At 40.6% G+C, this 12,712-nt stretch overlaps 1 protein-coding gene across 5 annotated transcripts in view; it reads left to right on the plus strand.

Moving 5' to 3' along the window:
- Positions 1-12,712, plus strand: part of USP45 (ubiquitin specific peptidase 45) — a 57,450-nt gene that overhangs the window by 15,964 nt on the left and 28,774 nt on the right. For all 5 annotated transcript variants that reach the window (XM_042802902.1, XM_042802900.1, XM_042802903.1 and 2 more), the window contains exons 6-8: positions 8,462-8,607; positions 9,902-9,997; positions 12,016-12,146. In XM_042802902.1, coding sequence (XP_042658836.1) covers positions 8,462-8,607; positions 9,902-9,997; positions 12,016-12,146 — 373 coding nt within the window. The remainder of the gene's footprint in view (positions 1-8,461; positions 8,608-9,901; positions 9,998-12,015; positions 12,147-12,712) is intronic.

Genomic DNA, 12,712 nt, shown 5'->3' on the forward strand with positions numbered 1-12,712 from the left:
TTGCACAATTACTTGTGCAAGTAATGCCTGTCATAGTGGTTTTCATAAAAGTAATTTAATTTTATTTCCTACAGTATGGTTATGTTTTATGTTTGGGCACCATAGGACTATATATTCCTCTAGCTGCATGTGCATAAATCCTACTGGTTTTAAGAGGTGATACATATTTTTTGAGGGGAAAAAAATGAAGGGCCATTCAGAAATACATATTTTATATTTTGATCTATTCACACGTTGCTTGTTAAATTATTCAATTGTAATAAATTAATAAATTGCTACCTTTTGCATCTTTTTGTTTGGAGTAATGAAAATACAGTATGTGATTTCACTTTCGTTCACAGCTTCAGTTTCAAGTTTCTGTGTGGTAATAAATTGGTATTTCAGCTTACTTGCAGATTAAAATGCTGTAGTGTTTGTTTCAGTTAATAAAATGATAACAATTTCATTCTGGTTTTGTACTGCTGGATAAGACTTTCAGAGTGATATGACTGTGTGCTTCATGGTTTAGATTCTTAATTTATGAATCTTCAGAGAATCTAAAGTTTTCAGAGTGTGGTGCTTAGAAGTTTTCTATGAAATGTCTTAAGCAACAAAAATTCAAAGCTAATTTAGGAAAAGTAAGCTTAAATTAGGACCAGGATTTCTTAAAAATTATAGCGGAGCAGGGCAGAATGTATTTCTGCTGTGTTTGTGTTTCATTTTGGTACTCTGTTTTGGAGATGCACATATTTCATGTAAATATTAGATATAACTGGAAATTTGTGCTGGAAACAGGTGTGGAAGAAAACTATAACTGGAAACAGAAATGCATTGCTTCTGTTTAGGGAATAAACATTTTTTTTTTTTTCCTGTTTTATTTAACCTAGTTTTCCTTCCAGTTGCTGAAACCAGGCATTGAAATGAAAAAAGTAGCTGCCACCCAGCCTCAGTTTGTTGTGGCGCATTTTGCGGCGGCAGCGCGTTGGGTTGGCCCTGCTCGCCTCGGTGCCTTGGACGGGGCGGCCGGGCGGCGATGAGGGCCCTCCTGCGCGGGCTGGGAGCTGCAGGGCGGTGGCAGGTCGGTGGCAGGCCGTGGGGCCTGCTCCCCCCCCCCCCCCGTGTCTCTCCCGGGCCGCGCCGTTACGCTTCATCCTTTCGGGTTCACGGACGTGCCTGGGTTTGAGCGGGCGAACAGCCGCGCTGGCGTCCTTCAGAGCGAAGGAAGCCACGCGCGGGCCTTGCCGGGCGGCCGCCTGGGCAGCAAGAGGCCTTGGGCATGTCGAGGCTTCTCCCTCCCACGGGGCAGCCGTGTCTCGGGCTCCGTGGCGGGAGAGGCCTGAGGCTCAGGTGCGAGCTTGCGCTCACGCGACAAGCGTGGTGCGTGTACTTCCAGCGGTGTTTTCGAGGTGGAAGCCTGTGACCCTCGCCAGCCGGCGGAGCGCGGCTGCGCCGAGCAGTTGGGCTCCCGCTCTTGAGAGCTCTGGGAGCGTTGGCCCAAAGACGGTTTGCTGGGTTTTCTTAAGTGGCAAGGAAAAGAGGAAAAAGCTGTTTGCCCGGCACGGGCTGTTGCTTTGGGCCAGGCTCCTCGCTGGAAGAGGCTGGGAGACAGCTGTGTATTGGTAAGTGGTAGGTGTGAGAGGGAATTCCCAGGCAGAGTTGGCATTCTTGTTTCACTTTGAAAAATGTGACAGCAACGCCTGTTCTGTTTTCTGTCGGATACTTGGGCTGACACACTTGGTACTTCCCCTAAAGAAATGTAACTTAAGTAAGTTTTTTAAAATTTTCTTTAAACTAGGCTGCCTTTAAGGATTTTTTGAAAATAAAATCTGAAATCGCAATGTAATTCATGCTGTTGTCCAGGATATAAAGGACATGAAGGGTAACAATGAACATTAACTCTACTATTGATAACTTATCTTTCGGGTTTTTTGAAGTGTAGCATTTTATTTCATGTTACAGTGATATTTTCAGTGTAACTGTCATCCTTTAAAATATTAGTTGGCTTAGATTTTTTTAAGATTTATTTTATATATTCGGCCATTAAAAACATAAACTCATTTTAAATAAATGAAAAACAACTCATGAGAAACAAATAGTGTAAAACTGACAATACTGAATAATTCATACTTTTTACTTAAAAATCAATCTTGTGCTTTTTTCCCCACTGCTTTTCCATTTCTTCCTTAAAAAGCAGCCAAAGCAAAGATACTTTTCATATCGGAATGTGGCACTGTAACAAGAATTTGTCTTACGTCTGGATTTCTTTCTGTTGTAACAACTGATTAGCATGGTGCATCATTAAAATTCAGATAGCATTGTGTAGAAATTTCTGCAGAAATGCAGTATGAACATGGATATAAGTAATCCATGGGCTGCTTGTATCCTTAGATGAGGGCTGCTAGGTTTTTTTGGTTCTTGAATATGCAGGAGTCATTTAAAGATAAAATAATCAGCTTAAACATGTAAGGGAGGGTTATATAGATTTCCTAATTAATGCATCTTGGAAAATAAACAAAAGCAAAATGCTTGTCATTTGGTACTAATGTGGTGGAATAGTGTGGCAGCAGGATCCCTGCTTTTCACTTGGCCTCTCATAAAGATTCAACTTCACTTCAGCTGTAAAAATGTGCAAATTACATTACTACTACATGACTGACTTCTGTAATTACATTAAGCGATTGAGATAAATCCCTGTGCTGGGTTCCCAAAAGAATGCTTGCAGCTGTGTGATTTTCGCATCTGATCCTATGGTTTGTTGTACCCAGCAGTGCCTGCTTTTTCTTCCACCCCCCCCCCCCCCCTTTTTTTAGAGGAGTCTGTTTGGTTAAGAGGTCATGTTGGGCACAAGATGGAAGAATAAAGCAAGATTGCTTTCTAGGGTGTACCACCCAGAAATTTGTTTTGTGGAAAAGGTTAGCAGGCCATGATGATTTTCACAGAAAGGCAGGTGCAGTATTGTCCGTGTGGCACACTTGTGAGCTTCACATGGACATAATGCACATGTAGTACACAGAAGCCATGCTGAGACATGGCGATTTGTGTGTCTGCTCACTTGCTGGAGAAAATAAATTGTTTCGCAGTCTTAAAAATGAATAGTATGCATATTTTCCTTTACAAAAGCCAAATTAGACGTTGGTGGAGACATAAGATTGCATACTCATTTTTTTTATAGAGCAGTTAATTAAATTGGTTTGCATGGCAATAGAATGGGAAAGAAGAACATTTATTCTCAAATTTTGTAGTTAAATTTATTCTTGGAAAGGTCAAGCAGAGGAGTGAGATTTTGCTAGTAAGTTCAGCTGCCCAGATTTGCCAATAGGTGAAAGTTAGAAACTTGATTTCTATTTTAATGGATACAACTGATGTAAAACACAGATTTAAAAATATATAGTTTTATAGTGCAAGTAATGGGCGTTAACTTGTATGGACAAACAATTAGTACGATGAATAACTTTTCAGATTTGCATTCATCTGTGGATATTAGCAGCTGACAAAGGATCACACTGGAAAAAAATAGTTGTATTATTTCATAACTGATTTTCACCCCATGCAGTTTGGAACTTGAAGCCTTATAAGTCCATTCTGTCTACTTACAAAGATTAACTAGCAAAATAAAGCAGATTATGTTGCTTCTCCAAATCTAAGATATATTTCAGCAAAATACATTTCTGTTGTCATCATAAATTTTCTTTCAAGTTCACTTGTTAGGTGCTGCTGTTAATTATGCACATTGCAAAGAAATGGAAACTGAATCATCGGCAAAAAATTTTGTAGACATTCTGTCATTTTTATGCAGGGATTCTTCCCTTTCCTGTTTGCATACTTATTTGCTTTTGAGGTGTAGCACAAGTCATCTGAGCATAGAGGATCAAAACTGGTGCTTGACTAGCTTGCTCTTTCACACTGTGCAGACGTGGTTTTTTAGTTTATAACATTCTGGCAGAATCAGAGAAATAAAATTGCAGGTTGTAATCTTTAATTTGGTAGGATTGCAACACTGCAAGAGAAACTGGGCTTTTAAAATGTAAAGCTAGTGACGATTTCAGAAGAGAACAGTGCTGTTTTTCTAAGGGTTAGATTCTCATTGTTGTACAGCGTTGAAAAAAAAAAATTAAATTTTTTAAATGAAAAAGGAGTGACAGACAATTTAGTAGCATTTCATAATACAGCATGATGAGAACTTGGTAAAAGAAAGGCAGTCTATTAACCTTGCTTTTACTGTGAAGACCTTCAGCTGAAGTACCAGAGTTGTATTCAATAGAAGAGGCTTGACCTTGGAATAAAAGTGCATATTCCTGGAACCCTCATTTTTAATTAAAAAAAAAGTTGCATTGAAAAGATGAGCAAAAATGCTTACTCCCCTGGCTGAAAGAAAAATTGGATGTCATTTAGCTTTTTGCTTGCATACCATCTGCACCCCCAGGCACAGCTCAGTTTCAGCAAGGGCAGTACAAAAGTCCGTGTGCGCTGCAAATGTTTGAAATACTGGCAAAACAAATTGAGAGAGAACCTGCGATGAGTTTTCTGAACGTCTTTTGCAAGTGGATGTGTCAGCACCGTGTGTGTGTTTGTACACCTGGTCCGATGACTTGCTTTGATTCAGGGACTGAATCGTTGTCTATGTTAACGTTGGGCTTAGGAATCTCAGTCGCATACCCATGAGGCCAGGGCTGTGCAGCTGTGGGACAAAATGCTGTTCCCTGCCTCCAGAGAGCTTACGAGACAAGACTACAGGTGAGCAGAAGTAGGTTAAAAAAAAAGCTGAAGGAAAGAGTGGCAAGAAAAGGGTGCATTGCAGGCAAGAGCTGTAGCAGAGGAGCGGTCTCTGACTTCTGTTCTCTTTCCTGTGGGTCTGGTGGGAAGGGGGTTTGCTAGCGTGGAGGAGAGCAGGGTGATGTCGGGAAGCTTTGCCGAGCAAAAAGGCTGTGCCCACGCACAAACGCAGCTGCGTGAGTGCTGGAGGTGGGTGTCACGGTGGGGCTGGAGGCGGGCGCTGACGCGGTGCCCAGGAAGAGGCGGTCAGTAGGGTGCCGTGAGTTGGACGGAGGACTGGGCAGTGGGTCTTGGCAGAGTGCTCCGGTGGGGCATTTCTGCAGCCTGATAGGCTTTGTCAAGGGAAAAAGGAGGTTGTGGTGATCAAGGAACAGCTTGGTTGTAGAGCTCTCCCTGTGTGACTAGATTAGAAAGGCCACCTCTGCAACAGAACGGCAGAAAGAGACTGACAGAGGGGTGTAGTCTGGATGTGTGAGCCCCCAAACTGCCACAGCTGGATGCACTGTCCCCGCTGTGGAGGGGCAGGCCTGGCTGGGGCTGATGTCCACAGTGCCTGAGAAGGGCAGAGAGGTTGAGGGACAGCATGTCAACTCTCTAAAAGATGTAGCAGTGAACGACGGATAGAAACCGATCTATGAATTTAATTACTTCTGTGCTTTTCACCTTTCTCTCATTTACGTTAACAAGGCCCTTTATAACAGGTATTGCTGAACCCAGAAGGGTGGTTTGGATGACTACTTCTCTTCTGTTTGGCCAGGAGCTGAAGGCCCTTGTGGGCAGCAGCAGATGACAGCCATCTCAGTGGAACCCTTCTGCTGGGATCCTTGTTGTGTCTATACTGGTTTAGAAGTCACTTTTCATATCCAAAAGCACGCCTGTTAAAACATTACGAGGTTGCCAGATTGAGTCGGCAAGAGTCCCTGAAACAGTTCAGTGCAAATTCACTTTAAAAAATTTCATATTAGCCTTTTGATTAATAACATGCTTGTAGCCTTGGGTTAATCTTGCAGAAGGACCCTCCGGCCCCAATCTGTAGAAGTATTAGCTATCACAGTCATTACCAGCATCTTCTGTTAAGACTGACCAACTCTTCACATGTCAACTAAACATTCAGCTTCAGGCCTCTCTCTCATTTATCACTGAGCTGGGGACACTGGGCAGAGTTAAATTAAAAACTGCTGCCCCTCCTCTGGCTCTGTATATGTCCCTAAAAATATCTGCATGGAATAAGCAAGTCAGCAGATAATGCTTGCAATGGCAAAGCAACACTTTTCTGTCAAGGCTTTTTCACAGATACAAAAATCCTAGTAAAATGTCACGTGGATTGTGTTTGTAAAATTATTTTAAAAATCAAGAGGCAGTAATTAAAACCTTCTGAATGAAAGGAGGTTCCTAGACTTCAGTAACAACATACAGACCTTTTCTTAATTTACTACTACTTACCCTTATCCTTATCCCTATACTAATTATGCAGTTTTGTGGGAATTGGATGTCTGGTTCTCATTTATTGTGTTTTATAATTGCATATTCATCCAGCTCTTATCGCAAAGCTGGATGCTTTGGCTTTGTTTTCCCTCCCTGAAATAATTTATATATAAGGTTCAGCAAATGGAACCTTGTTACTTGTGTGAAGCTGCCATTTAACCATGAAGTGAAATGCTTTTATCGAGTTTGCCCTGCAGATATGGTCCGCTGTGGCAGTGCTGTCCATATTTGGTGGCTGTGCAAGGAGAGCCAGGTGGTGCTGCAAAGCATAGCACAGTGAAGCGTGGACAGATCTAGGTTTGACATTTGTCATCCTGTACTGCTAAAGGGAAGAGAAAAATCTGCTTTTCCATATGCTTATGCTTTAATTTTTGCCTGCAGTTTTGTCCAGATGGCCTTGTGAACATTGTTTACTTTAAGATGCTGTCCCAGATGTTTTTGAATGCCGATGGATAAATGCAACAACTGTGGTATACTAATACACAAATTATTTACACAATTCTGGCTTATTTTTTTCTTCTTTTTTTTTTATTTTATTTTATTTATTTTTAACCCTCTTCTCCCCAGCACTGCTCTCTAAGGCACACTTTTCTGAGGGGAAGAAGTCTCCACTTATATTATTAGATTTCTGAGAGTGAGCAGTGCCTTTGAGTTGTAGACACTTGGAGCTCCCATCCTCCTGTTATGATTCTTTTGGAGCTCTGTGTGGGTGAATGAATCTCAGACACTGTAGCGTGCCCCTGGTAAGAGTGTCAATTAAGAGGTGTTGCTGCATGCAGCCCATAAAACAGTGACTCTTTCAGGGTGTGAGCAGCTCCCAAGCTGTTTGTCATTCATTGCATTCAAAACCACTTTGCTTTTTCAAGGAGAACTTGGTCTCTTACTTTGCCCTTGTACTGTCTTGATTTTCCGCACGAGTGGAAGGGAGAGTGTTTCAAAGCTGTGTAAGCAATATTACCAAGAACATTTAAAAATGTTTTTAAACAACAAAACACCTCTAACTCCATTTTAACAAAGTCGATACAATTTGGAAAAATAATTACGCCTTGATAGCACAATAGGGTGCAGACAGACTGCATCAGAAGCTTGTTGCCAGATACAATAGATATTTTAATGACTTCTTTTTTTATTTAATTATATTTTTTCTTCTTCTAAGCGGGAAGCTACCTAGGAGTGTACATAAAAGAACCTTTTGGCATGAGCATTTCATTAACGTAAATACGTCTGTTAGTTACTTCTCAAGAACACTTTAATGAGACTTCAATGTGAAACTCATTAGAACAAATAGATGAATTCATATGTCAAGACAGAGATTGCAGCATCACAGTTCTTGGCATCTATTAAGTCCATAACTCGTTTACATTGACATGCATTGTTAATCAATATTTAAGACACTGCAGATGTCAGTAATGTTCATATTTAGTCCTGCAACCATGACAGTATGAAAGTTGCTAGTAGAATTCAAGGCTAAATACGGTTATCTCAGGTCTTTCCGTTACCTCTAGGCTACAAGTTAATGACTGTCTAACTTTGCTGCCCCTCATCTGTTTAAATAATAAGGAAAACATGAAAATATGTGGATGTTGTACTGGTCGCCTATTCCATTGCAGTTTTATCAAATGTTTGTTGTTTGAAATTGAAACACCAGCATCGTATGTATTTGGGTTGTGCTAGCAATTCCTCAGGCTGTGACAAAAGGAGGTGGGTCAAGGAGCAGATGCAGTGTTTGGGGGAGCTGGTAACAAGTATCGGGCCGCTGCCCACCTTGTAGGAGGCAATTCAAACAGATGGCAATACTTGATGAGGGTTCACGGTGTTCAAGGGGTAACTTTTGGTTACCTCTCTTCAAGTGCACCAAAAAGCAGTCGTCGTGTGGTGTTTCTAGTGTGTCTAATGAACGTACGTCTTAACTGCCTATTGTTAATAAACTAACAGAGCCAGCTTTATTGCTCGGGTAAGTGAAGCAGTTACAGTCTTATGGGACAGTATGATTATTGTAGAAGGGTTTGTTGGATATATGTAATTGTTGGGATTTTTTTTCCCCAGGGGTTTAACTGCTGGTGTTTCTTTTTTTAAAAAAGATTATGTAAAGCAGCTTAGAGTACCATCAAGAAATCTTTCCAAGTAATTTTAAAAATTATAAACATAATCCATGGAAGGACTGAAATGATTAAACTATGCAATTATGTAGTTACGTAGTAATTAATCTATAGTTTAATTATAGGTTCATCAAAAATCATACGACTTCGTGAAGAAAACAGTGAAACAAGTGAAATACTGAAAGGAAAAAGTTCTGGTAATGGTGCATCAGTTCCAGTTAAAGGAATAAATAATTTAGGAAATACGTGCTTTTTTAATGCTGTCATGCAGGTAAGATGGAAAGATCATACAGCTTTTTCTTAACAGATTTCAGAAATACTTAATCTATATAAACTGTGGTCTTCAGAAAAAGTTCTGGCCATTAGCAGTCTTCATTCTGCTTTCGGAAGGTTCCTTTCAAATTCTTTTTATTCCTCACTATCCAAGCCGTATTTCCTCTTATAACAAAAAAGAATTCCTGGATCAGTAGCATTTTTCACAGTAATGAGACAAATGAAAATGTCAAGTGTTTTACACACTGCATATGTGTGTGGGTTGTACTCCAGCATATGGTTTTATTTGTAGTTCAGCATTAGGAAGTCATGAGTAATGCACAGTATTTACCATACTGGTGGGTGTGAAAAGTGGTACTTTATGCATAATGTAAATGTCTGCACAGTACATTGTGATGATTTTAAGCCCCTACAATGGATACAGTTATAAAAGTGCTTTTATTGATTGTTTTTTTTTTTTGTTTTTTTTTTTTTTTCCCCAACCAGAATAAAAGGAATGAGCTATACTAATACACTTTTAGTGATGTTGAGTGTACGACTAATCCAACATACTCAAAAAAAGTAGCAGCCTTAGCAGGTTTTCTATTGGAGCATCGTATTGCTTGTCAGCTGAGCAGAGGCATCTGTGTGTCTTCAGACAGCAGGGATCAAATGAGAGAGAAAACTGCAACAAAGGTGTTCTGAACTGGCACTCTTTACCTTGCGTTTATGGTGGTGATTACAAAACTCAGCAAACAAATAGTAAATTAGTAAGGAATAGAATTACTGCAAGGTGTTCTCTGTCCATACTTAGGACATTGTAGAAAAAGTAAGCGATCTGCATTCAAAGTTAACCAAAAATAAACAAAGCTGAGATATGATGAGATTGTTTCTCAAATTCAGAGAGATAGTGCTTTTCAGTGTGCCAAAGCCTTTGTGCTTCTTGGGGCACAATGAGGGCGACTGCAGAGTTTAAAAGAAACAAATTATTTCTGATACTAATGCCCTTACCATAAGAAAATAAAAATTAACTAATCTTGTTGTTCAGTAAAAATAACAAAGTAATTACTAGGAAACTATTTTGGAATTACAGAAACAGAAGTAGATACAATTTTAGAAACAGTCTGAGATCAATGATCTTGGTGCTTATAAGGGTGATACCTGCTTTTTCTAGGGGTCTGATTTAAACATCAGTTGTACGTTATGAAACATATCTAGTTTGTCTATCCCTGAAGCTAGAATTTATAACTAAAGAAAAATGTGCAGTTGAAAGATCAGCATGTGTTTCTTGGGTTTATTTTTTTTTCTTTAAGAACTTGGCACAGACTCATGTACTAAATGAACTGATGTATGAGATGAAGGAGAAAGGAACAAAGTTAAAAATCTGTCATACTTCAGACTCCCAATTGGTAAGTATGCAGTGAGAAATACAAATTTGGGGAAATGTGGGAAGAAGCTGGAGGATGGGACATAGCATCTCCATTAAAGACACACTCTTACTCTCCTGTTTCTTTTGCCTTTCAGTTGTTTAGCTGTTTCATGATATCTGTGAACTCAGTCCTTTTACAAAACTAATTATTCAGCCCTGGAGAAGGAGGAATAGTCACTTCCTTTCACATTTTGTGACACTGAAGTAGCAAATAATGCTTGACCTTAAGAAAAAGTGGCTGGGTTATTTTTGTTTCCCATTTCATTGCCTCAGTATGAATTTGTGATACAGGAAATAGTATATTTGGCTCTAGAAAATGTTCATGAAATGTTTTATTCCAGTCTGTCCCAGCCCTTCATTATAAGGCTTGTAAACTTTATTATGTGCTTCATGATCCAGAGGATTAAACTGAGAAGCAAAACTTCAGTGAGCACCAAATTTCATGTTTTCAAGCTCATTGCAGGCATGTGGGAAAGAGATTCCTGTGGTTATTACCAAAATAATATGCTGCTGTTCCTGGTTGTGTCTTAGAGACTTGAGTTTTCATAATATGTCGTTGACAGTAAGGATAATGTCCCTTTCCCTCTGCTAGCTAAAGAAAGCAGTTTACAGAGGATTTCTGTGTGGTTTTTTTTTTTGTTTGTTTGGTTTTTTGTTTTTTTTTTTTTTTTTTTTTTTCTTTTTTTGCTTTTCGCTGGGAGCTTTCTGTCTGGTGGCAGTGAGGGTTGAGGGGTGGGATTCTGTTTCAGATATCTCTGTAATGATGATGATTTCTGTATGTTGCTGTCAGTGGTGTTCGTAGCTTCTCCAGGCAAGAACAGTGTGAAATTCACTGCATTGCTGTCTGTATTTCCTCCAGTGCCAGTTCTGAGCAGCAACATGTTTCACTAAAGTTGTCCTGAGCCACAGCAGAGGTCTGGAGCTTGTTTGTGCCTGGGGGCTTAGAAAGCCAGCGGTACATCGGCTTATGCTTGATGTGAAACTTGCACAGCCATAAGGTTGAAAGACTTATTTTTTTGTTTAATGACAGTGCTTGCAATGTAAATTAGGTCTTCGGACTGTGTTTTCAGGTCTTTGAATGTCAACGCAGAATTAGAGGGCTGCAGTGCTCTAGCTAATAGTAATGTAGAAACTCCCGGCTTCTTGCCTGGTAAAGGGCATTTTCCCACCTTTTGATAGTGTATATAATGCAAATACTTTGTGTATATCCGTAGAGCGTACGTTTTGTGTGGGTCTTCTTTCTGGACGAGGCAGCCTCTCTAATAGTTCGCACAGCGGTTGTGATGTGTTTTTGTGAGAGTCAGGCCAGCTGGTAGGAAGGGCTGTGGGCCGGCTCCTTCCAGCGCCGGCACCCGCTGGCTGGGGCAAATCTCACGCCGGGAGGGGCTGTGCAGGACGTACCCTGTGCCTGTCCCCCACTGCCACGGCAGGGGTGTGCTGTCAGCTCCTGCTCTGAACCACTGCTGGCGCCTTCCCAGCACCTGGTTCCCGGGGGAACAGCGTACGTTTCGGTGGCCCTCGAATGTGTGGGAAGGGTCGGTGTGCGGCTCACGGGTCGGAGAAGCTGACCACCCCTGTCCTGTGGTTGAGTAGGAGGAGTGCCACTGAGCCCTGTCTTTCGCTGGCCCGTGGGGGAGGTCACACATGTTGTCTCTCCAGCTGAATTTCAGCGCATGTAGAAGTAAAAGCACAGGAGGCAGTCTGTTTTTGTGAGAATCAGACTGGTTCAGGGGCATGCCTGTTTCCAAAACTACTGGTTACCAAGCAATTTGCTGGATGGGAATTGTTTGGTTTTGCAACTATTACTGCTTAAATATTAAGCTTTCTCTTCAGCTATTTCAATCATGTAGGTGACATAAACATTTCAAAAAACCCTGCAAACAGAACACTGTAAGACTGAAAGTTACATTGTTGTTTGTCATAAACGCGCTAACTTGAAATAAGTCTTGTGTGTCATCAACTTTGAAATCTGATGTGCAATTTACCTTTGCTTTGAAGGATCCTCTGGTGGTAAACCTCTCCAGCCCGGGACCTTTGACTTCAGCCATGTTCTTGTTCCTTCACAGCATGAGGGAGGCTGGAAAAGGTCCTCTTTCTCCCAAAGTGCTGTTCAGCCAGCTTTGTCAGAAGTATGTATTGTCAGTATCTTCTACTTACTTCTTTATTTTTAATTTCCAGTGATATGTTTCTAAATGTGCCATGTCTGTTGTGTTTTCTAAGGTGCCATTAGATTTTTACCAGGCAGTCCAGAAAATGTCATCTTCATGTTTTAAAATTGCAGGGCTCCTTATTGCGCTGCAGGGTTGTACCTGCCCTTCATGAAATGTATGGCCCAGTCCATAACCACTGACTTTCAATGGACTTTGAACTGAGTGTGATTGGGGCAGAAGAGAGCATGGTAAAACTAAAGAAAATAGAATTACCTTTCAGTTTCTGTTGTATATTAGCATAAAGCTGTGCTAATACTGCAAAGTGTATGTAGTTATTTTGAAAAAAAAAAAAAAAAAGGTAAGCTTTTAAACGGGAGACCTCTGCTATGATGTCTGACCTTGGCATCATTTCAAAATTAAAAAGGGTCTAACAAGTAAGGACTTAAGGCGGTACTGAAATGGCATATGGCTCCAGATTGCAAAGAGCTTAAAAGCCCTAAAGAAACTCCTGTTTCTTGGCATGGAAAATGTTTACAGTGGTGCTT

This window comes from Tyto alba, unplaced genomic scaffold (genome assembly GCF_018691265.1).
Source record: "Tyto alba isolate M040663 unplaced genomic scaffold, T.alba_DEE_v4.0 Super-Scaffold_40, whole genome shotgun sequence".
NCBI lineage: Eukaryota > Metazoa > Chordata > Aves > Strigiformes > Tytonidae > Tyto > Tyto alba.